Below are 25,428 nucleotides of genomic sequence, written 5' to 3' on the forward strand. Positions count from 1 at the left end.
TTACTTTCTGTTTCGATGACTTATCCTTCAGTGAGAGTGGGGTGTTGAAGTCTCCCACTATTATTGTGTGGGGGTTGATGTGTGGTTTAAGCTTCTTTAGCAGATCTTTAACAAATGTGGGTGCCCTTGTATTGGGAGCATAGATGTTCAGAATTGTGATGTCATCTTGGTTGAGTTTACCTTTGATGAGTATGAAGTGTCCTTCCTCATCCCTTTTGATTAATTTTGGTTGAAAGTCTATTTTGTTTGATATCACAATGGCTATGCCTGCTTGCTTCTTGTGACCATTTGCTTCGAATATTTTTTCCAAACTTTTACCCTGAGGTAATGCCTATCATTATGGGTGAGATGTATTTCTTGAATGCAGAAGAATGTTGGATCTTGTTTATGCACCCATTCAGTTAGTCTGTGTCTTTTTATTGGAGAATTGAGACCATTGACGTTGAAAGATATTAATGTCCAATAACTGTTAAGAGTCTTAATTTTGATGTTGGTTCCAGTCGAGCGTTTGTGTAGTTGTATTTTTGCCATGGGATAGTTATCTATTTCTTGAGTAGTTTTGGTTGTAGCTTGACCTTTTAGGATGGAATTTTCTTGTAGTACCTTCTGTAAAGCTGGATTTGTGGATAGGTACTGTGTGAATTTGTTTTTGTCATGAAATATTTTGTTTTCTCCATCAATGGTTATTGATAGTTTTGCTGGGTAAAGTAGTCTGGCCTGGCATCTGTGGTCTCATAGGGTTTACAGGATCTCTTTCCAGGCCTGTCTGGGTTTTATGGTCTCTGCTGAGAAGTTGGGTGTAATTCTGATAGGTTTGCCATTAAATCTTATTTGGCCCTTTTCTCTTGCAGGTTTTAATATTTTTTCTTTGTTCTGTGTGTTTTGTGTTTTGATTATTATGTGACGGGCAGTTTGTCTTTACTGGTTAATTCTATTTGGTGTTCTGTAGGCCTCTTGTATGTTTGTAGACATGCCTTTCTTTAGATTGGGGAAATTTTCTTCTATGATTTTGTTGAGAATAGTTTCTGGGCCTTGGAGTCTGATATCTTCTTTTTCTTCAATGCCCATGATCCTTAGATTTCTTCTTTTCATGGTGTCCTTGATTTCTTGGATGTTTTGTGTCAGGATTTTTCTAGATTTGGCATTTTCTGCAATGGTTGCTTCAAGATCTGTAATTGTATCATCTAGACCTGAGATTTGTTCCTCCATTTCTTGGATTCTGTTAGAAAAGCTCACATCTGTGTTGCTTGCCTTCTTCTCTGAGGTATAACATTCTCGTTTTTCTTCTGTCTGTGTGTTTATCATTGAATCCATTTTCATCTCAGCTCTTGAACTGATTTTTTGATATCTTTCATCTGATTGTTTGTATATTCCTGAGTTTCTTCCATTGCCTCTTTATAGGTCTTCAGAGTTTGAACCGTTTTATTTATTTCTTTCATCTGGTTGTTTGCATTTTCTGAAATTTTTCCAGTTCCACTCTATGTGCTTCTTTTATGTCTCTCACCTGTTTGGCTGCGTCTTCCTGCATTTGATTATGAATTTTATTTGTTTCCCCCATTATCATCCTCATTACTAAGGATTTTTGGTCTTTTTCTTGTATTTCCATTGTATTTGAGTTCTCTGGGTTGTTTTCTTTGGGAAAGCTGGAAACTGGAGACACCATCTTGTTTTTTTGTTTGTTTGTTTGTTTTTTTTTGCATATGCTTTTACACTGTCCTTTAGACATCTTGCAGTCTCTGTTTTTGTTGGGTAACTTCCATAGTTGAGTGGAGGGAATCTGATGATAGATTCACTTGTTTTCTCATGATTTCTCTAGGCTGGAAGCTCTGATTCTTCACTGGTGTGGATGGCAGGAGGCTAGCCCTGTCGTTTTGGACTCTCACAGCCAGTGATCCTCAGCTCCCCTGTACTATGGGTCCTGCAATTGTTCTTGGTCTCTGAATGAGTGTTGAGTCAGGCCAAAGTATCCACAGCCTTCTGGGTCCCCTGTCAAGTCCAGCCAGGGACACTGGGCCCGAACCAGGTGCTGAGCTCAGCTAGATTCTCAGGGCCCGAACCGTCTGCTGAGCTCAGCTAGGGATTCTGGGCCCAATCCGTGCACTGAGCTCCCCTATGGACTCTGGCCCCAAATGCATGCAGGTTCTAGCCAGAATTTTTGGGCTGGGAGTGCGCACCAAGCTCAGCTAGGGGCTTTTGGCCCAAAGTACGTGCTGTGGTCAGCTAGAGACTTGGGGCCCGAACCGTCTGCCAAGCTCAGCCAGGAATTCTGGATTCAAACTGAGCACTATGTCTAACCAGAGTCTTAGAGCCAGGACTGTGCCAAAAGCTCAGCTAGAGTCTCTGGGCCCAACTCGTCTGCCCAGCACAGTTAGGGACTCTGGCGCCAAACTGCATGCCGAGCTCCGCCCTAGTCTCCAGGGTGGAATTGTGCACCGAGCTCAGCCAGGGACTCTGGACCCACACTGAGCGCTGAGTTCAGCCCGGGACTCCAGGCCTCAACTGGGTGGAGAGTCCAGCCAGAGTCTCAGGGCTGCTGAGCCTGTGCGCAAAGCTCAGCTAGAGTCTCTGGGCCCAATCTGCCCGGCAAGTCCAGCTAGGTACTCTGGGCCAAATCTGCATGCTGACCTCAGCCTGCGTCAGCGCCCTAGAACTGCATGCTGAGCTAAGCTAGTGTCTCGGGCAGAACTGCTCGCTGAGCTGAGCTAGCGCCTCGGGTGGAACTGAGCACTCCGCCCAGCCTGCATCGCAGCAGGGGAGCTGTGGCTGAGCTGAGCTAGTACCTTGGGCAAAACTGCTTGCTGAGCTGAGCTAACATCTCCACGGCACTGCACACCAAGCTAAAATTGGGACTCAGGGGCTGAACTGTTCGCCGAGTCCAGTTTGGGTCTCAAGGCATCACGCGACCCAAATCCTGCCCAGAGTCCCCTCTCCCACAGCAACTCCCACCGGCCACCACACCAATTGCCTCTGCCGGAGGGCTTCGAGCTGAAAACCTCAGCCCCTGCTGCTGCTGCCGCTGTGCCCATTGCTGCTGTTGTTCCTGCTGCTCCAATCTGAGAAAATCTGTGCTCTCCCATGTGTAGGGGCATCCAGGTCCTCTGCACCCTGGTCCTTTCCAACCGTGGGGCACTCCTGCTGCTGTGGTGTGGGGACCTCGATGTTCCTGGTTCAGAAATCTGTGCAATTCCCTGAATTGTTTACTGGAGCTTCTAAACCCAGTCCACACTGTTTGCCGCCATCTTGGATCGCTACTGATGGTAATTTTAAAGAAAATGTTTATTTTATGCTCATTTGCCAAATGAAGTTTTAACAAAATGGATTTCCTGCTTTGCAAGTGTAAACTATTCTTTCTAGAAAAAGAGCAAAATTTAGTTTTTCAGTAATGCTTCACAAGGCACAAATGTTCCTCAAGCTCCATGCTTTCTCCGGAGCCTGATTCTGTCTATAATTTTAACTTAATTTTGCATCACATTATATGACGGTATTTTAATGTATTTTTCTCAGCTTCCAATTAGGTATAGTTTCTCGCAGAAAAATTGATACGCAACACTATCAATCACACCCGTAAATAAATACTGATAGTTACCTGGTATTTTACTACCCTAGATTAATTATTGTGAACTTTGGATGGATTTGCTCCTACCTTCTGTTTTCAAGGTATTCTTCCCCACGTAAACCTGGCAGCGTCACTGGGACGCTGAGAGGTTATTCCATAGCTTAGTGCAGCTTCGTGGGTGCGGGGGGCATGCTTCAGGTGTTGCAGCTTGACTTTTTTAACTACTGGAGTACTGGGAAATTCTAATGTGCAGCTGGGTCCGTTTCCCAGAAGTAGGTAGGACCAGCCCTTAAGTCGCCATGTCCAACCTATGGCAACACAAGTTTCTTAAGGACCGAACCCGCTATCAGAATCACTGCCGCTTTGCTTTCCCTGGAATTAAAGTTCTTCCATCCTTAATTTTGACTCATGACTTGCACTTCAGAGAATTGTGTGCATATTCAAATAAAAAGAAAGGGTTTCTCAGCACATCTGAGAATTTCCCCTTTTGGCCTTTGAACATTGAAGAAAAAAGTTACTTATAAAGTTTCTGTTTTGCAAGTTTTCTTTATTTCGGAAATCCTGTTTTTAGTCTATTTATTGCTTCTTTTGCTGAGTCACAGAATGAATGTGAAGATATCTGAGTTCTACAACTTTGCTGATTTTTAAAAAAATCTGTAACATTCCTTAGTCTTATAACTTAAATTTTTATTCCTGTACTTTTATAGGCTGTAATAAACAAATGTATTTCCACTAATTACCACCCAAACTTAAAAGAAAAAAAAAAAACATTTGCTGGATGATTCTGATAATTTTTCATTTTTCGGAAATGATTACATACTGCGTTGTCTTTATTTATAATTGTTCTAATTTCAATTTCAGTAATATGTGTGACTCCTTGGAGAGACACTCACGTCTGTCTTCACTGTGCTCTGATCTCCCCTCTCGGTTTCGTCTTTGGATGCTTATCGTCTGCTTTCCAGGAGTGCTTGCCAAGTCCAGTCACTTGGTATTCTGTGCTGTCAAACACACTCCCACTGATTCCAAACTACATTTGAAGCCTCCCATTTGCATTTTTAAAAATCTTTGTATTTCTTGTCTTTCAAAAAGTGCTCATTTCTAGTTTTATTTTAACCATTGTTACTAGTTTTTACTCTTATTTTCCTACTTACTGCTTTTAATAATGAGAATATCAAACCTGTTTCTAAAAATTTGACTCTAGGTCTACTAGAATATTTTTGGAAGAGGCTGGGAAGATGCTTTTGCAATTAAGAGCACTGGCTGCTCTTCATAAGACCCAGGTTTATTCCAAGCACTCACGGCTCATAACCATCTACATCTCCTGTCCAAGGGGACCTGATGCCCTTCTCTAGGTTCCAAGGGCGTATGGTACATATTTATCTATGCAGGCAAATACCTCATATACATAAATAAGATAAAATTAAAAAATACTTTTGGATTTAAGTTCCTTTCCTTGAACTTTAGACTTGAGGCCATATTTGCAACCTGTGGTTGCTGTAACAAATTATCAGACATTTATAAAACATACACTATCCATGCAGTTTAAACACAGACAATGGTATGAGGCTTGCTGTGTCAATCCTGTGCATAACTGTTTTCTGAATAGAGTCCTAGAGGTAAGAAAAGTAAGATCAGTTTCACTGGCCTTAGCTCGTGTGTGGTTCTGGTTCCTTCTTGTGGCTGGTGGCAAATCTACTTTGCTGTCCTTTCTGGTTATGGATGAGACCTGCACTGCTGTTGCAATCCCTGCTGCAGTCACTGTGCTCTAGTGTGGCTGGCGTCATTTGTCATTCTGTAAAGGCACCTGTGAGGCCCACCAGGATAACCCCAGGTAATCTTTCTCTCTCCAGACGCTTAGTAAGACCAATCTGAGAGATCTCTTGTGACTCAGAAGGGAACATTTCCAGGGTCAGGGTCAGGAGACGTTGTTGAGTCAGTCCTTGGCGTTTTCCTTCATGTCACTGTCAGATAGGCATCAAATTCAGATCTGGGTTCACACAGCTTGTCAGTTGTCTTCACTGGGGGACATGAGTTAAAATGTTTTCTCCTCTGTGAAATGGGGACAGCATTGCATCCATGTCTCTTAGGGTTAACTGTTTAGATTAGATCAGGGAGTGCGTATAAAAATTGTTTTGTAAACTGAATTTTCAGGACATGTTGAATCACATTACAATAGTGAAGGTCTGCACACAGAGAAGAAGCTCTGTTCCAAGTGAGTGATTACAGTACAGTATTTGATTTTTTTTCTCCGCGTTACTCATTGACACATTTATTGACCCTGTGTGTGTTAATCTCCCTTTGCTGCTAGTTCTGTGGTTTGCTGGCTGCTAATGTCTTGCTCTCCACTGTCCCCAACAATCTTCAGATATCCACCTGGAACACTTGGGCTCTGAAGAGGTAAAAGCATCATTCTTATGCTACTTCTTCATTCTTAATTATCATTACCTATTCAGGGTATGAAAAATTATAATTCTCATTGTGCATTACTACCAAACCTGTCAGTTCTGGCCTCTGCATGGAGATGGAGCTTTTCCCTCACACGAGGGTTACAACACAGCTTCTTTCAGAGTCAGGCTTGTTTTTTATTTCTTGTTGTGAGATCCAAGTAGTTTTTGATAGATGTGAGCAGAAGGAAGAGGAGTCTCTTCCTTTCTCTTTCTTTCTTTTGTCTGTCTGTCTATTGTCCATTCAGAGATACTAAAACTCTCCCTACCATCTTCCAGTTGAGAATGAAAATTATGTCATATGTACATGAATGACTTTCCTTGATTTATTTTAATTTTTTTCCTAATTAAAGAAAAAGTTCTCTTCTGCCAATTGGTGCCGAATGACTGGCTTTAATTTGTTGTGACCTCGAGAATTCTTGGCTTTTGTATTATCAGTGCGGCATTTTTTACTGGGACTGTAAGGACTTGCCTCATGGGTGAAGTTAACAAGCAGATAGAACCAGAAATCATAGTTTCTGAATGCTCTAAGCTCACTGTTAGCATGGATGCATCTGACAGACCTCCTCATCTAGTCGGGAACGCAGAGAGGCATGCTCCTGCGACACCACTGCTCCGCATTGTATTCTTTCATACTCAGGGATAAGCTCCCATGTATTCTTTCTATTTTGAGCCAGGCTTGTGTATTTTTGCTCTCCACCTGCAAAACAGTTATATTTACAAGACACACAGATTAGTCTTTTGAAATAGGGCTTAGAATATAGTGACCCCAGAACATGGGACCTTCAAATGCTGAATGTTTTTGGCTAAAGAGAGGGCTGAGGAGGCAGAAAGGTCTTTCTGACTCTCTGCTGTAATCCCCTTTATCCCCAACATAGGTTATAGAAACTGCACTCTCTCTCTTTCTCAAAGCAAGCTATTAAAACATATGATTTTTTAAAAAAAATCTATCCTCCTTTATTCTGGAAGCCCTCCCATGACAGGTTCCATGTCCAGGTCATGGAGACCAAGTCAAGGAACAGATTTTGCTCAGTGCCCCCCTCCTAGTTTACCACCATGAGACCATTCTTCCACGGTGAATGCTAATTTTAAACAGCCAATGTTACTTCCACGTATCATACTTATGTTAATTAAATTTCTCATTGATGTGATAAAATACACTTGATTAGAGACAACTAAAGAAGGAGGCATTGATTTTGTCCCATTGTTTGGAGGTACAGTCTATTGTCATTGGAAAGGTGGGGGCAATGAGAGGAGCTTTAGCATTGGCGGCAGGAGTGTCAGGCGGGTGGACACATTGTTTACAAAGCCAGGAAGGTGAGTTTTGGCGCATAGCTGATGTTTTCTTTATTGCTTTCTTATTCTACTTGGGAGCCAAGCCTTTGGCATGGCATCATCCACATCTAGGATGAATCTTCTCTCCTTAGTTAAGTCTCTCTGGAGATACTGTCACAGACACTGGGAGAGGCGGTTCTCCTAAATAATCCCATCCAGGCAAGTGGAAAATCAAGATTAACCATCCCAAGACCTAATAGTATAGTGTGTTTTCTTAGAGTCTTAAGGTTTGTGTCATGTAAAACTTTGATAAATAGACAGGATATTTTTCTTATTAAAATATTTTATAAGAGTGTCAGCCTTGAATTTCAGAATGTTGAGGAAACTATTGTTTTATTTTTTCTACTCATCCTTATTTTTCTTGAATCTACTTGGAAGTAGTTCATTTTAAACTAAAAAGGTAGCTTTAATAATTTTAGAATACATACGTTGTTCATTTTATTTTACAAAATAATACATGTGAATTAATTTAAATGACCCTTTTAGCCACTTATTTTAAAATTCAACTAATACATCGGATAGAATTTCACTACCTAAGCAACTTTCTTAGGTTTGAATATTCACATGATTAAGATGCTATTTGTCAACTCTAGCTTAGCATCCCCTTTAATTATATAGATAATCAAACTAAGAACTGGTAATTCTCTCTCCTATTAATTGTTTGTAATTACCTACAGATTAAAACTGCATGTGTAATTAACTCTAAGAATTAATTGATACAAAGGGATTGATAGAAGGGAAGCAGAATGAGCTTAGCATTAAAGAGGCTCTGGGGACCCAGAACCACTAAACCCATTTGGTTCTGCCGTGTCCTAATAAAGACACATTGGCTTTTCACTGGGGCTTCCTTTCTGCTTCACCAGAGGCAGCTGGACGGTTACCTCAAAGCACTTAGTTTCTTGGTTGAATGAAACCTTGTATATGAAGTTTGAATTGCTGTTGTCTTTTGCCAATATCCAGACTGAACAGGTCTATTGTTTGCCACGTGGGGGTAAACGCCAGCTGACACTCTTCCTGTGCTTCCTCCTTCCTCCTCCTTCCCTCAGCTTCAAAAATAGCTATGCGCATTAGGTTCCAGAAACAACTCTTACCTGTGTAAATAACTGACTCAGGGTCTAGTACATAAATTTGAATAGGAGTGGAAAATTAAATAAAAACCCTTTCCACACGGAGGATACTTAGAAACTATTTTCATTATAATTGTGAAGACGTTAGAAAGTAAGAAAAGATGATCTGGTGTGAATATTTTGTGCCCAAAAATTCTGTTAATAGATTCTGTTCCCTTGTGGATTTGTATTGCATGGGGGCTTTCACTCTCATGGTTTTGCTGGTTGGTGTGCTATGTTAGTGCCAAACCACTGCTGGAATGTAGGAAGAGTGCAACGCATCCTTAGTTGTGTCTGGATTGTCTGTGAGATATACAGAAGACAACAGAATAATGAGAAGTTGTGTCATGATAGCATCTTTTTAGACAGAGAGCCTAAAATAAGAACTGAGGAGATGCAGAACCAGGAAGACATCAGTGTGAGGCACCCTTTCACATTCGCACAAGCACCACAGGTCTTTGCTAACTCCTTTTGAACTGATATCAGTTAACTGCTCTGGTTTCTTTCCAAAAATTGATACTGCATTTCCCAAGGTGTTTAAATCTCCGTGTATTTTGTTCTGTCCTGTTGGCTGACATCTGAGATTACTGATAACATTTTTAATTATTCTACCTATTAATGTGTTTCCTGCTCCTGTGTGGCCTTCATGCACGTGTGTGCACGTGCATGCATGCGCCCTGCCCTCGTGCATGGTAGACTTCAGAGTCTTCATTTCTCTGTTGGCATCGCCTCAGAAGATTGTTAACTCTGAGAAGAGTGCGTGATAATTCAGTCTGATATATGGCTCTGGTTTTCTTTAAACTATAAGCTTATAACTTTGGGCTGACTTTGTGGAATAAACTGGAATTTGTTGCTTGTCACCTTGTGTGCTGGCTTCTGAGGAGGAGTCATTAGCATATATCAGCCTGTGAATGATTGCCTTGAAGATTTTAGTGGAGGCTTTACTGCTTCCTGGAGTGGAAAAGTTATAGCTATATTTTCTAGTGTGATACCTACATACTGGAGAAAATAATACATGGCCTTTTCAACTGCATGAGTCTGTCTGGTAGGTAAACAGAATAAAATATCTGAAAATGCCCTGAACTCTCCTTTAGAAATAAATTGTGTGGTATTAGTTCCATAGGAAAGTTTTATCCACTGGTGGCCAGGGAGATCCCCTGCTTTGCCCATACAATCATATTTTTCTTTGTTTATGCATTCTGAATATTAAATACGTAGTTGTTGGATGACTACCTAGCAAAGGTTATTCTTTGTCACCTTTCGTAGACTGTCATTTCATTCTGTCATTTCCTAAACTACAAAGAAGCATTTTAATTGAATACAAACCCCTTTGTCACTGTTCTCTTAGTACTGTTTAGAAAAATTCTGATATGTTGATATCTTGAGGTGTTTCATAGTTTCTAGTCTTACCTTACAGTTTGGACTAATTTGTTGAGGGGGAGGTAGGAGTCTGGCTATGTTCTTGTGCAAGTGTATGTACAGTTTTCCAAGTACCATTTGGCAAAGAGGCTTTTACCCAATGTATGTTTTTGGCACCTTTGTCAAGAATCAGATGGCTGTACCTGGGTGGGCTGATGCCAGAGTTTATTCAGCAGTGTTTACATAGCTACTTTACTCTTTTGCTAATGATCCAGAAACATGGGCCATTCCAAGTAAGATATTGTTCTGGCCTCAGAAAAGTTTATGAACTCAGAGACTGGAAAGAGATGCATGGTTCTCTAGGGCAGGGTTCTTAAACTTTTCGACTTGTAACCTTCTTTTGCCTCCTCATTTGTGTACCCAAGTATAGGCATAGAAATTAAATGTTGACTGATAAATTAAGAAGAAATTTATTTTAAAACACTTCTTTGGTATACATGTAACTTCACCATTAAAGATTAAGGCAAATTTGCATAATAATGAAATAGATGTGCTTATTTACTTTATAGATAAATTAAATCTTGGCTGAATATTTGAATCTACAAGACACACAATATCATCATCGTTTTTCAGTGTTGACTGATATTTTAATACTTATCAATGCTGAGAATGTTGTATCACATAAATTGTTTAGTGTAAATTTGCAGTAGTATTCTTAGAGCCATTTTAGAAATTGTTGAAAATCTTTCCTACTCCCAACCCAAAATTCACTTAATATTTATAAAAAATGATGCTCAAGCCAGCAACTCAAACAGTACTTTAAAAAATCAGATTCTAATATAACACAATCTAAACATAAAGTAATTCATGACTTTCATGCCGAGAAATAAAGCCTCTGCTTTTGTGATTCAGCCATTATGTTCCTGTAAGAGCAGAAAATTGCTATAGTGAAAGGACTACAGTTCATCCCATGCAGTTATCTGGGATGTGAGCAGGGGCCTTTCAGGCAACATTAGCTGGCACCGTTTGTCGAGACACATGACACACAAAGTGTGTGCATGTGTAGGAACAAAGCTGCAGTGAAGGTGGAATATGGGCACTGGATTTTCAATTAGTTTTAGGTTGTAATACATTCTGAAACATTTTACTGCTGTCGTTATTATTATTATTATTATTATTATTTTGGTGCCACATTCACATATACAACCATGGGTCATCATACATGATATAAGAAGCTCGGAGTAAGCATGTGCAAGCTTCGTAAGGAAAGGAGTAGAACGGGAATTGTGGGATATTGCTTTGAAAGAGCTAGGAAAGCATCGCAAGGAGGTTAGAGAGACGAGGAACGAGAGAGCGGCGAGGAACACTGGCTGTTCTTCCTGAAGATCCAGCTTAATGTCCAGCACACACGTGGTGGCTACCAACCACCTGTAACCCTGGTTCAGGGATTTGGTGCCCTTTTCCAGCATCTGTGGCCGATGGATACACATGCTCCACAGACATAAATGGATGCAAAGCACCAATATAAATAAAATAAATATATCTTCAAAAAAGGAAGCTTTACAAAAAATGTGAGGGCTCGCCAAACCTCTGTGCAACCCTGCATCTCCCAAAGGCTTATAAAAGCCCCAATTAAAGCAAAAGATATGTGACCTTTTTCTGGTCAACATCTTTTGTTGTTTTACTCTAATCAGTTCTCTGTGAGCTGCTTCTTATTGAAATTTGCTTCCACTAAAGAATTTCCTGTATTTATATTGAGTAATGAATGAAATATATGATATTGTTTTCTTTTTTTTAAAAGTTTTAAAACTTTTTTTTTAATAGAGACCAGAGACTCTGGACCAATTAGAGAATCACATAAAAAATAAAATGTGCATGTGTATTAGGACATGTGCAATAATATTTGCCCTTCTATGACCTTAGTTTAAACTTGCCTCCCTATATAGGGTATTCAGCTTATGATCCTATAAATAAATGGAAACAATCAAATAAATTACTTCTGAGGTCTCAAAATTCCTGTGTAATAACACATAATAGATAATACTGAGCTGATAATGTTCAGAAGAGACTATATGAGTAAATATTAGCAAAGCTGGAAATCTGATATCACTCAGCTTTTTTAGATGGCAATATTGAACTAATTATTCTCTCTTAAAAGTAATTGCTAGTTTTGATTTTATTTTTAGAAATAAATTATGAGGTAAATATCAAATCTCCCCATCGTTTATTTAAAGAAAATATTGCTGCAGAAATCCCATGGAAAAACTGAGTCCTCTGCTGGCTGGCCATTTCCTCTTATAATGTTAGTACTGTTAACAATTTCATTTACTTTAGAGCTTTAAAACTTAGTCCTTCATAATAATTTCCTGGATTTTCTTTTAATGTAGTTACACAACAGCGAAGTTTTCCTTTTATCTTGATATGTGCCATTCACAAATAGGATTTTGCTTTAAGTCTCCTTTTAAAAAACGAAGTCAATGTTCTCGGAGAAGTGTGTGATGAGATTGAACCCATTAGCCTTCTGATGGGCACACTGGATGCAATAAAAACACAGAGCCTCACTGTGAAGGAGCTAATTAATTCACATCTTTCTCTATGCAAGGCTATCACTTCTCCATCTCTCTCTGATGAGATGACAAGATGTGATTTTAACACAGAAAAGTGAGCCCATAAAGATGATTTGCTTTCCTTCTTGTATCATTAAGCAATACGGTTGGTGTGTACTCTTCTTAGATAAATATTATTTTAACTTTCATCACTATTTCTAGCGGACAGGACGTTTTATGACTGGAGGAGCACTACGTCAACAAGGTCTTCCCATTTGCCTCCTGACTCTGCTCAGAGCTTCTCTGGAGCATCGGGAATCTTTAAGGATTATTATATGGTAAGGATTTTAAAATATGGACATGGGGTTTACTTGCTGGTTTTTTTTCCAGAAAAATAATGGGTCAATTTTGATGAACATACATGAAGTTTTACTGTGGACTTATTTCACTCCTACACTCTCCATTGAAATCCATCTTCTTAGCCATGCGGAAGTCCATGCCTGCAGTCTAGGCACCTGTTAAGGCCGAAGCAGGAGAATGGCTGTGCCTTTGAGGCCAGCCTAGGCAGCAGTTCTGAGGCATTGTCTCAAAATCAAAGGAACCTCACACACTCCAAGGATATTTCCCCCAGAAGCAAAGCTTGAGCCCTTTTTACCATGCTTTGTGTAAAATTTACTAATCACCTTGACCTCTAATATGTGCATTGTAATGTATTAGAAAAACACTTAGTCCATGGGTCACCACATGGTTTGTCCTGCGTGTGATTGCACAGCTGCTATTTGTATTATATCAAGAAGCCACGTAGAGACTGAGGATGAAGGCATCTATTTTAAAGTGTGATAACTGAAGGGCTGAGAAAATCCAAATGCAGTTTCATGACTACCCACTTACAGCTTTCAGAATGAAGACTCTTAATACAGAGCATGTGGGTCTATGATCTGGCAGTCAAGGTCTTTGTTTTGGGTTCTTCTATAAGAGAAAGTCCTGAGATGCTGCTATGTGAATACCACAGAAATTCAGCTTTAAACGTCTTTAGCACCAATTCTTTAAAAATGACCACAGCATTATGACACTGCATCTCAGAGAGCTAATCTGTGTATCTTAGGGTGGTTGGTTACACAGTCTGCCCAGTGTGTGATTATGTACGGCCTGTTTTTTATCCTTTATCTTTTTATGTCAATGATTTATTTATTTTTCCTCACTTTCCATTTGCAAAGTATGATGGTGAACAGTACTAGGCTGATTAAACAGCCCCAGGAAGTTAGACATCAGGGTTGGTGGCCTATTTCTTCCGAAGCTTCACTTGTGAGTTCAGAGCAGCCAGCTGCCTTTTGTGTGTGTCCTCCCTGGGCCTCTCCTCAATTTACATGGGTCCTGGTGTCTCCTATCCTTAGCTTCCTAAGGGCTGTGTATCCAAAGATTGTCACACAGAGGGCTGGAACTCTAACATGATCGAAGAACACAATATAACTCATAATTTTGCTAGACAAATGGAATGCTTCCTTAGGTTGAACAGTCTTTTAAATTTTTTCATTTATTTATTTATCTTTGGGTAGGATACATGGGTTATGGTGTAGAGGACAGAAGACAGCATACAAGACTTCTTTCCTATCCTGTGTGGATTCTGGGGTTTGATGCAAGTCATCATGATTAGCAGAAAACACCCTTATCCAGTCACCATACATAGTTCTTAACCCGCCATTTAAAAATGTTTCATTTCTATTTTTCCTATAACCACATGTTTAACATGAAATCATATTGATCTTATAATTCTAATTATGTTACTAATTTCTTTATGAGTTCACTTTACTAAAGCTAAACTTTTTACAACTCTGTCTTAGGTATGGAAATTATATGAATGTTTTTTATGGAAAATATATGAATGTAGACATGGAAATTATGTAAGCATAATTTCCTGAAGAGAGTTAATAGTCTTTGTTATATATTGCTTATGGAAGACAGTCCTTAATCCACCATTATTACAGTTTAGAAGTGAAATATCTCCTACAGGTGTGTGCATGTGACACGTGATTCCTAGCTGGTGGCCTTGTTTTGGTAGGTTGGCTGACATTCAGGAAGCAGAACCTGGATGGACAGCGGTCAGCCTTATGGTTGTAAGTTGGTTTTGGCCCCCTGTGCTTCCTCACTTGGTGACATGATGTAACCAGTTGCCTTCTATTTTCCAAGTATATGAGCCAATCTTGCCACCATGACATCCCTAACATATAGACTATACCCTTTCAGACCATGAAAAAAATCCTTGTGATATGAAAATAACCAGCGTAGAAAACTAGCACTGAAAAATGGAGTCATTGCTGTGAAAACGTATGTGGTCCATAAGCCTCTGGGGGAGCTTTGTGGGGGATTTGGGAGCATTTGGAGCTTCAGACCTGAAAAGCAGAGGCTGGCTTAGTGGGCCTTCTAGCAGAAGTGCAGAAGACTAAGATGCTTCTAGAAACGTGGATGTGAAAGTGTTTGTATGAGGTCTTAAAGGAGAATGGACTCTACTAGGGACCTCCATGTCCTGAGAATGCATCTGTCTACATTCTGCCTTTCCGTTGAAAAGTTGATGCTGAATTAAAACTTAATGAACTTTGTTTGGCAAAGGAAATTTCAGAGCATTATAGCATTCAAGTTGTATCTGCATGGAGCATCTGGCTTTGATCCTTTCCCTTCTGGGTTTCCATCTTACTCTGGTCCAGTCATTCTTTCCTATACCCATTTCCTCCTCTGGAGCAGGAGTATTTTCTCTGGCCAGTACACAATGGAAATCTATACCTTTATTTTTGGTACTGCAGGGGCTCACAGTTACAATTGCCCTCAGTCTCAGAACTTTAGAGTAGTGTTGCAGCTGTAGTACTGTAGGCACCTTTGGAGTTGTATAAATATATTTCGTCAGTGTGAGATGTCCACGAACCTCTGAGGGCCAGGCTAGGACTGTTGTATGGCTATTGAGATACCTCACAGAGGCTCATATGTCAGAATACTTAGTGCCTGCTCGAGGCACTGTTTTTGGAGATTATGGGACCAGCAGAAGAGGAGAGCAAGTGGCTCATTGAAGTGGCTCTATAGGTTACAGCTCAGCCTAGATTCCAGAATGACTTCCGGACTGCCAAAGCAATGCTGATGCATAGCATTCTTACCGCTATGTATTTACTGACATGATGGACTGTTCTTTCCATGAACCATGAACAGATGTAAATCTTTCTTCTCATAAGTGACTTCTTTCAGGTATTTTAGTATGGCACTGATAAAAGTAACCAATAACCATTATTAAAAAAAAAAAAACTAATCATAGTATATGTTTATACTGCTGTTGTTATCTAATAGGGTATATATTTTAATGATTATATATCCTTATAAAATAATATGCCTAGGAAGCTGTTTTTCATGTATCCTATGAAAGATGCAAAAATAAGCTTCTTCTTTTATATTCTCTGCCTGCCCTATTGTAAATAATAATTTGGAGACTACTTCTAGATGTATGAAAAAGGACATTAAAAATTCAAGGGGGAGAAGCAAGATTATATCATACTTGACTGCAGAGTGCTTAACCTGCAAGAGTGTTTATTCATTACTGAAGAGCACCAGAGCCTGGTGACCATGGATGTGACATAGTACCTGGCACTTTTACAGGATGCACCTGTTTAAAGCGTATGAGGTACAATGATCTAGAGAAAAGGGGAGCAATCATAAGCCTTTTGTATGAGTGCAGTTAGAGATAGTTAAGTATGTGTCTTATCTTTGCCTACCAACTATGTGGGGTCTCTCTCTCTCTCTCTCTCTCTCTGTCTCTCTCTGTTTCTCTGTCTCTGTCTCTCTCTCTCTCTCTTGTGTGTGTGTGTGTGTGTGTGTGTGTGTGTGTGTGTGTGTGTGTGTGTGTGTGAAACAAGAGAGAGAGAGAGAACAAGAGAGAGACTGAGACAGGAGTTTGAGATAGTGTATGTCTGTGTGTTCTTGAAATGAGAGGGAGAGAGAGAAGAGAGATCTTGAGACAGGAGTGAGAGGTGGGGGGAGAGTTTGAGACAGGAGTTTGAGAGTCAAGCTTTCGGATTTGTTTCTGATACCCTTAGCTTTTTATTTTCATCGTCAGAAGCAGGTTTCATCACTTACAAGTGGCTTTTGTTTTGTGTAAGGATTCTTCTATCCTACAATGCACTAACATTCCATGTTGAGATAAAATAACAAGTTCTAAGCTTATTTCATGTTTTAAAGAGTTAAAATTATTACAAAATTGCTTTATTTAATTATAAAACTGCATATCCTAAAATTTCCTGTTTTAAGTATTTGTAAGACTTTGGCTGAGTGCTAACATCCCCGAACTCCTGTATAACTGCTGCCACTGTCCGTCTCCAGAATATCTTTGTTATCTAAAAGTGTGCAGCTCTATCCCTGTTAAATGCTAATTCTCCTCAGATCCCAGATGCTACCACCCTGCTTTCTGCCTCTGTGACTCTGACCACTATAGGTGTCTCAAAAGATCATTCTGGATTATATTGTGTGTCAGAAAGCACCTCCTCTATTGCGATGAATAGTATTCCATGTCATAATGTATGTCCATCAACTGATGCTTGTGTGTCTTTTACCTTTTGAAAATTCCTGAATAATGTCACTGTTAACATGAGGGTTCACTTGTTGCCAAATCTCTACTTCTGTTCCTTTGGAGAACATGCCAGAACTGAGATTGCTGAACCACATTGTACTTCTAAGTATAATTAGTTGAGGAATCTTCCTACTGTTTTCCCAGAGTGACTGTATCACTTAAGGGGTTCCCACCAGTAATGTCCAGGGAGTCCAAGTTCTCCACATTCTCAGCACACTTCACACACTGATGGTGTTCAGTAGTGATGTTGATGTCAAATTGCTTAAGCAGTTAAGAATACAGGAGGAAACAAACAAACAAACAAACAAACAAAAAAACACACTAGAAAGGCAGCTGTGCTGTTAAAATAAAGATGAGACAAGAGAAAACTTAGCTTATCATTTTGTTGTGGGGAAAATATACATTATTTGAATGTTCTTAGAGGTATTTAAACCTCTTGGCATTTGTAGATGGCATTGTCATCTACAAATATGCTGGGTCGTAATCATAGCTATCCTGGAATGCATTTCACACAAAAGCTTCTGATTAGATATTGTAGCTACAAACTGACTGCTCTTATTAAACCTTTGTTGAAACAAGAAAGTCATTGTGGACATGCTTGTTTTAGGTTATAAGAATACTATTATTTCTAAAGGTAAAATGTTTTTGGAAAACACATTTTGTATCCTTATATGTTTTACTTCTAATTTAAGAATTCAATAATTATGATCACCATTTATATTTAATGCTTTTCTGTGTTAGAATATGTAATTATTTAAAGCAATGACACACGGATTCCTAAAACTTTTTTTGTATATTGTAAATAAAACCTGTATCCTTGAGGAATATCTAATTGGGTTATGTTTATGGCCTCTGAAAAATGGAGATACTTATGGCCTTAATTATCCTGAAATTTATCTACGGTAAGTGAAACCTGTGCATATAATAGCTCATAAAAACATAAAAATGTAAAATTATTTTATAGTCATTTGGGAAAATTACTGTCTCCAACTTTTTCCCCTTCACCTTCATGTTATAACTTTGGGAATACATGGAACAGTTTTAGAGAGTACAGACCTAGGGTAAGACAGCTACAATAGACAATGAAAAGAAAAGCAAATCAGACCTTGGGTACTCATCAGTGATGAGTATTCACAGATGTAAAGTTTAATGTATGTATATTTATTACTGTTTTTATTTATAAGTATTTGCCAAGATGTATATACACACACACACCCTTGAATGCCTGATGATACTACAAAGGCCAGAAGAGGGCTGTGGGTTTCTTGGAACTGAAGTTAAAAATGACTGTAACCTGTAATGTGGGTGGTGAAAGTTGAAATTGTTTTCCCTGCAAGGGAAGTATGTGCTCCTAACCACTAGGGCCCCTCTCCATCCATAATCTGTAACATTCTTCAAAATGGTTAGAATTAAGACAAATACTGGCAGAAGTCCCTACCTAATTAAGACAGAAGTCCCTACCTAATCACGGGAAACAGAAGACAGCAGAGGAACGTTCTTATTCCCTGCCGGTCATGCATGACTTTCCTCTATTTATTGGTTGATTCATGCGGTTGCAGTGGCTCTAGGGTTCCAAAAGGCATCCATGAAAGGAATGGATTCAATTTGTGATCATTAGAGTGATGGCATGGGAGTTTCCCTTTGTTCATGTGCTTTAGGATGAAGGTGTTGAGAAATGAAGATGAAATGTACCTATGGCTACTGTAGAGCCACGAGGCCCTCAAGCGACTCCACGTCCCGGGGGCAGGAAGAAGCCTATTGCTGTAGAGAAGCCCACAGTGAAAGGAACGTTAATTAGGAAGTAGAGAGTTAGTAGCAAATGCATCTTGGTCTCATAACTGGCTGCATTAGTACTTCCCAGTTTTTATATATATATATATATATATATTTAATTTTACCAACATCAAAATTAAGACTCTTAACAGTCACTGGTCATTAATATCTCTCAACATCAATGGTCTCAAGTCTCCAATAAAAAGACACAGACTAACTGAATGGATGCATAAACAAGATCCAAAATTCTTCTGCGTCCAAGAAATACATCTCACCCATAAAGATAGACATTACCTCAGGGTAAAAGGTTGGAAAAAAATATTCCAAGCAAATGGTCACAAGAAGCAGTTTTTATATTTCTATGAATGTGTGAAGGCACATGGGCACAAGTGTACATATGTGTGTGGAGGCCAAAGATCAACAATGTGGACCTCACCATTTTGGGCAGATAAGCTGCCAGCAAGCTTCAGGGATGAGTTATTCATAACAGGTAGCAAGCAGTTATCCCTAGCTGGTGTATCAGTCACTCTTCAGGGCCGGCCTCAGGGTCAGGAGTGTTCTGTCATTGCAAACTGGACCTGCTAGGTTGATGAAGGATGGGGTGGGAACTGAGAACGAACATGAAGTTGATTGGTTAGGGAGTTGGCAGAAAATTATGGAGAAGTTGGGGGAGTCAGTAAATGTCACCTGTCAATAAGGCCACAGACCTGGGGATAGATAGGTAATGGTTCCTAAGGGAAAACCTATTACGATTATTCTGCTCAATCAGGCATGGGTTCCGTCTCATGAATTAGATCTTAAGTCCAACAAAAGGATGAGGCTGGTTACACCCATAATATTTGTGCCACTATTGTACCAGTGGTCTCATAATATCCAGTGATTGGTAGGCTGAAGAGAAAGGATTGAGTTTAAGGTCAGTCTGAGCTAGTAAGTGAGATCCTTTATGGTATCATAGCAGCAAGCCAAAAATATCCAACTAAAAAGAAATCTTAGTATACGATTCTTACATTTCCCATATAAAAGGCCATTGGAGTTTCACTTTGTGGAGTTGTTTCATACCCCTTTATTTTCTGTGGAAACCAATATATCTAGGCAGATTTCTCAATAATAATAATTGCCCTGTTGTTCTGAAATGCCTTCAGGTGGGAAGGACATTTGAGGAGCGTGAGGCTCCCAGGCATTAGCAATGGTGTTGGCAGTGGGTCTACTTACGTGGCTGCCGGTCACATTATGCTATTATTACTATTGTGTGGTTAAGCTGTGGTTGTCTCTGGCGTTAGGATGGAGGCACTGGAAGTTGTGTACAGAGCACATTTGAGCAGCTATTAGGTGAAGGAAAGGAACAGGCTGTGCATGCCCTGGGGAATCCCCACCTCCCCCACCGCCTGGGAAGCTAGGTACACTTGTTCTCTAGTAAAGGAACATTAACTAAATTTCTTAAAAAGTAATGAAAGAGAACAAACTGTAAAAAGGCAGCCAAAAAAGGCAAACATCTGTTACTGAACATGTCTCACTTGACTTCCTTTTAATGTTCTTAGGAATAAATTTATGAACTAGGGAAGGTTTAGCACTAATTAGGTTGTTTTCATCAAACAAAATGCACCAGACACGGCTGCTGAATATGAATGAAGCGTCAGTGTAATAGTGCGTAGACAAAGTGACAGCAGCCAAGGTGAAGACGTTTGATTTATGGCCTCACGTTATGTGTTGATTTAAATTGTCATGATTTACTTTTAATATTGGTTAGTAAAATAATCTTTATAAATATGTATTCAATGATCAGTGGATGGATTAGGAAAAGACCTTTCTTAGTCACACAGCTGTAGTTTCCTAGGATGTCAGCGTGATTTCGAACTACAAAAGGGCAGTGGTTTGTAGCCCAAGCAGCAGCAGTAGCAGTAACTGGGGATTTCTGTAGTTACACAGCTATGTGTGAGCCTGCATTTCAAAGTTTTCAGGCCAAAAATGTTCAGGAATTCAGAAAAATTTGAGTTTTTAGAAGAGGACAAATAGAAGTTGCTCAGGAAATCTCTACCGGTTGGGCCTATGTTTGTAGTATGAGATGTGGATGTTCTCAGTGAGGGGGAGACAGAGGCCAACACACTGGCCTGGGTGATTAGAACAGACCAGGTAAGACACCAAAAATCAGAAAGCTTAGATTTGTTTTTCATATGTGATAATAAAAATGTGTTTGTTTCCTAAGGTTTTCAAATGTCTGTCTCAGTTGAGAAAATGTTTACTTGTTTGCAGTAATAGTGATAAAAGGAGTTAATGGAAGATGAGAAAAGTAGGGTTTACATGCACAAACACAAACATATACAACACTATGTATGTACACACATGTGCATACATATACACATATATGCCCCTGTGCATATATATACATACATACATGGACACACCTATACCCCCTGTATATACAACATTATGCTTGACTATACATAAATACATTTAACCCCCACATACACACACATGTAGACACATATACATATGCTCCCTGTGTATATGCACACATGTACATTTTTTTGAACCAGTACATCATTTTTAATAGAATGTTATGCACAGTATTTAGGATTCTATTTTATTGGCTATTTCTAGCTTATTATAAGAAGAAATGGATGTACCTTGCTTTATTTTATATTTTACTTTGTTATATATTGTTGAGTCACCATTTAAAGAAGCATTAGTTTTAGATTTTTGAAGATAGTCACTTCTTCTGTTAACAAAGAAATTCAGAAAAGAAAACCAAATCAGTAACCAACTAGAAGTAGGCAGTTCTATGTGAAATCCCTGAGAGTGCTGTAGCCAGACTGCAGAAAGGGGTTGATCAGTTAGTGCTGTTACTATGTCATTAATTTGTTGAAGGATTTAAGTCTTTTTGTAAAGAATTTGGCATGGTTTATTAAAATATATAGTATGACATACTTAAAAAAAGATATTATAGTAATGGAGATGTTAACAGTTTATTAAGTATACAGATTAATAATTTGAGAAAATTAAATTATGAATGTACCAGAAATTTAGCTGTACGTATTGTACCATCAAATAAGAGATCTTATTGTTGGTAACTCATTCAAATGATTCCATAAAACGAGAGCGAGCCAGAAGTTGCCAATGTAGCTGACGGTGAAGGTCCTGTGATGTCATACACTGCATGGAGAATCCACTGCACTTTCATGGTCCACATTCTGTTACCATGAAACAAGAGGACACTTTGTGAAAAAGTCGGAAGGTTGGAGGCATGGTACACGGTGCAGATGCTGTGAAAGCCGTGTGTCACCGTGTTCTAATCTTCCGGCTGGCTCTCTTTAAATAAAACCTTTTAGGATATCTTGAGGAGTATAAATATATACTCAGCTCTTCTATTTTCTGTGTGGTCCAGGTGTCCCTAGCACTGTTAGCATATAAAAACTTGTTAGAAATATAAGCCTTTTGATCCCAACCTGATTTATTGAAGTAGAATATCTGCACTGACTTATGAGGCCTTCTCCTCTCTTTGATGTTTGAGATGCATTTTAAAAAAGATGATTCTCTGTGATGTTAGTTTTTGTGAGATTTTGAGATAGTGATAACGCAACAGGTTGAGTTTCTTGACAGACGCTGAAATGTACACAACCTATTTTGATTTAGTTATGTGGTATTGTAGTAATGAATTTTTTGAAAGTTGGTAAGTTGCTCATGAAATGTATCAAAACCCCCATTATTGCATAATGACATGTAATTATAGCGAGAGTCAAAGTTTGTCTAGAAGATATGTTAGTTGCTTTGATATAAAAGAATTTTCACTCATGGCTTACCCTGGACAGAGTCAGTAATATGAGATTTCCATCCAAGTAAGCATGTCTGTGCCTTAGAATAAAATTCAAAGCGATTTGTAAACATTTGAAGAACCCTGTTCCAGACAATTTCCTATCAATGTCCTCCAAAGTGACAAGTAGGCTGAAGTAGAGTTTGACCAGTCCATATGATTTCCAGTTTGAAATTCCAGTGCGGTTAAGTCCTGGAGATTTCTAAATGAGGTGAAGATGGAAAACACATAAAATTGCTTAATACAGATCAATTTAAAATCTAACTATATCACTATCATTTTGCATAATGTTATAAATTAAACTTAGGTTAGAAAGGAAAACTAAAGCTATTCCTTTTTATCTGTGACAACATTTTGTACTGAAAAGAGTGAAGTCCATCTAAAACTCTTGCCTCTGATAAATACTTCTAATAATGTATCAAGATACAAAAATCAACATAAAAAAGCATCAGTTGCTTCTATGTACAGCAAAAACAAATTTGCTGAGAAATAAACCAGAAAAGACATTCTGTTCACAGCAGCCTTACCCTATACAAAAATTAATTTCAAACTTGATCCCAGACCCTAATTTAATATTGGGATCACTGAAACTGATAGAAGAAACATAGGGGAAAATTTAAGACATATCTACAGGCAACATATTTCTGAACAAAATTACAATAGAGAGGAAACAAAATGGACAGGTGGGACTCATGAAATTAAAAATCTTCTGTACTAGCAAAAAGAAACTGTCAGCTGAATCAACAGCCTATAGAATACAGGAAATTATTTTCTAGTAAGACCTCAGATCAGAGGATAATATTAATATCCATAATATGCAAAGGGCAGCAGAAATTAGCCACCATAGAAACAAAGTTTCCAACCAATAAGTGAGCCAGTGAGCTGAGAGAGGTTGATCAGTGGGTGCTAAGACAGCGTTTTGATACGTTACTACTGCATAGCATGCCGTCTTTAAGTGATGATAGTAAACTGTGCATTTAAAGAAAGTAGAATAAAGTGGTTTTTGAATGTTATACAACAAAATAATGACGTATAAGAAAAAACAGACACATTTGCTCTGGCTTAAGTGCTAAATAGTGTTCAAATGTTGAGAAATCATGGAGCATCTCATAGATGGGTGCAACGCTCACATTTTATGTATTATATGTATTAGCTAAATAATTACAACTTAGATAGATTAAGAGAGTTAGAAATTAACTCTAGGCTTAGAAGCAAATTGGTAAGAACAGATTCTAGAGGCTAGGCCACCAGGAGCTACCGCATCATGTCTGTATTGGTTCCTTTTCTCACTGCAGTGACATGACAGAAGCAACTTAGGGAGGAAGGACTTATTTTGGCTTACCATTTCAGAGGGTTCAGTCTCTTATAGACAGGAAGGGAAGGTAGGGTACAATGGTTCACATCATGGACTGGCAGAAAACTGAGATAATAAATATAATATAATAAATATAATATAATATATAGCTGCGGGGACATGTCTTCAGTGACATATGTCTTTCAACAAGGTTACATCTCCTCCTACCTTTTACTGTTCTACTGATAACCATCAAATTAGAGTCCATCAAGGGACTAGTTTGATTCATTAGGTCAGAGCCTTTTAGAATCTTACCATTTCTGGTCTCTGGAAACCCATCATCACAGGCAGACTCAGAAGCATGCCTTATTTAGTCTCCTAAGGGTTCTCAGTCCAATAAGATTGACAATGAGAATTAACTCACACGATCTTCCAGAGAGACAGCTCCAAACTCATAAAATAGTGAGTTCACCATTTTGTTGCTTTCAACTAGAATGAAATTCTGTTTTATTTTTCTATTATCTCAGTCATTTAATTAAAAATATAGTTTAGTTTTATGTTTTTAGAATTATTTTTGTATGGTGCTAGGATTTGCTAGAATGGCATTCTCCTAACCTTTTTACAAATACCTAAGTCTTTTGGAAAGACTTAGTTGGGAAGCAGTCAGCTATCCTCTTTTTTATCTAAGTGCTGTGTTTAAATCCTGAGTACGGGGAGCTGTGGCTTGACGGTAGAGTGCGTCCTTGGTATGTGGAAGACCCTAGGCTCAGTATCTGGAATGAGAAAAGACAAACAAAAGTCTTTGTAAGGGAGTAAATCCCTAAGTTCTGGTTCTTAGGGGAGGCTAAAGTGATGCTTTGCTGAGGCACCTTGTATAAGTTCCCCTGTTTTAAAAGACCAATAGCTAGTGTAGAGTTACCAGCCTTCTTTTTTGGCATGCCTCCTTTATTGTAAAGATACAAAACAAAGTGCTGCGATTGAGATCACCTTTCTATGGAGGTTAGTTCGGTTCTTGGAGCAGATTTTAGAAACATGAGTTTATTTTGAGTTTTACTGCACATGTCGAAGGTACTTGCATGCTTTCAAAGCTTGCCTCTGGTTCCTGTGAATTCTGGGGCACCCTTAATTTCACGAATACAAAAAGAATGACTTATACGAATCCCCCCCAAAATGTATCTAGTGACTTTTGATGCTGCACGTGTGCCAATGATTGGCAGTTTTTCCTGTTCAAGTCACTTCTCAGACTGCAAGCAGTAGAGCTGTAAGAACTGTAGATCACTGCTCCTTCACAGTTTTGGGGGCATGGCTGACTTCCACAGAAAAGCTGCTGTTGGTAGTCCAGTCTGGCAGAAAAGCTTCTCAGTTGACTTCACATATTTTGATGTGTAAATATATATATATATATATCGGTTGAGTCTTTGAAAACTTATCATTTTACCTTGAACTATATGTTTATAAATCATGTTTTTTATGTACTCTGGCAGGGACACAAGACTGTTTAAAACTATGAAAACTCTTTATGACTCAGAAAATACCCCTTTAACCACATTTGGGGTGCTAGGGAATAGCATCTCAATTATAGAGTACCTTTTTATAGCAAATAT

General features: G+C 38.9%; 1 protein-coding gene across 1 annotated transcript in view; it reads left to right on the forward strand.

Moving 5' to 3' along the window:
• Positions 1-25,428, forward strand: part of Iqcm (IQ motif containing M) — a 433,038-nt gene that overhangs the window by 162,845 nt on the left and 244,765 nt on the right. Inside the window, exon 7 of the mRNA XM_051168995.1 lies at positions 12,569-12,684. Coding sequence (XP_051024952.1) covers positions 12,569-12,684 — 116 coding nt within the window. The remainder of the gene's footprint in view (positions 1-12,568; positions 12,685-25,428) is intronic.

The sequence above is a fragment of the Acomys russatus genome, chromosome 26 (assembly GCF_903995435.1).
Source record: "Acomys russatus chromosome 26, mAcoRus1.1, whole genome shotgun sequence".
Classification (NCBI taxonomy): domain Eukaryota; kingdom Metazoa; phylum Chordata; class Mammalia; order Rodentia; family Muridae; genus Acomys; species Acomys russatus.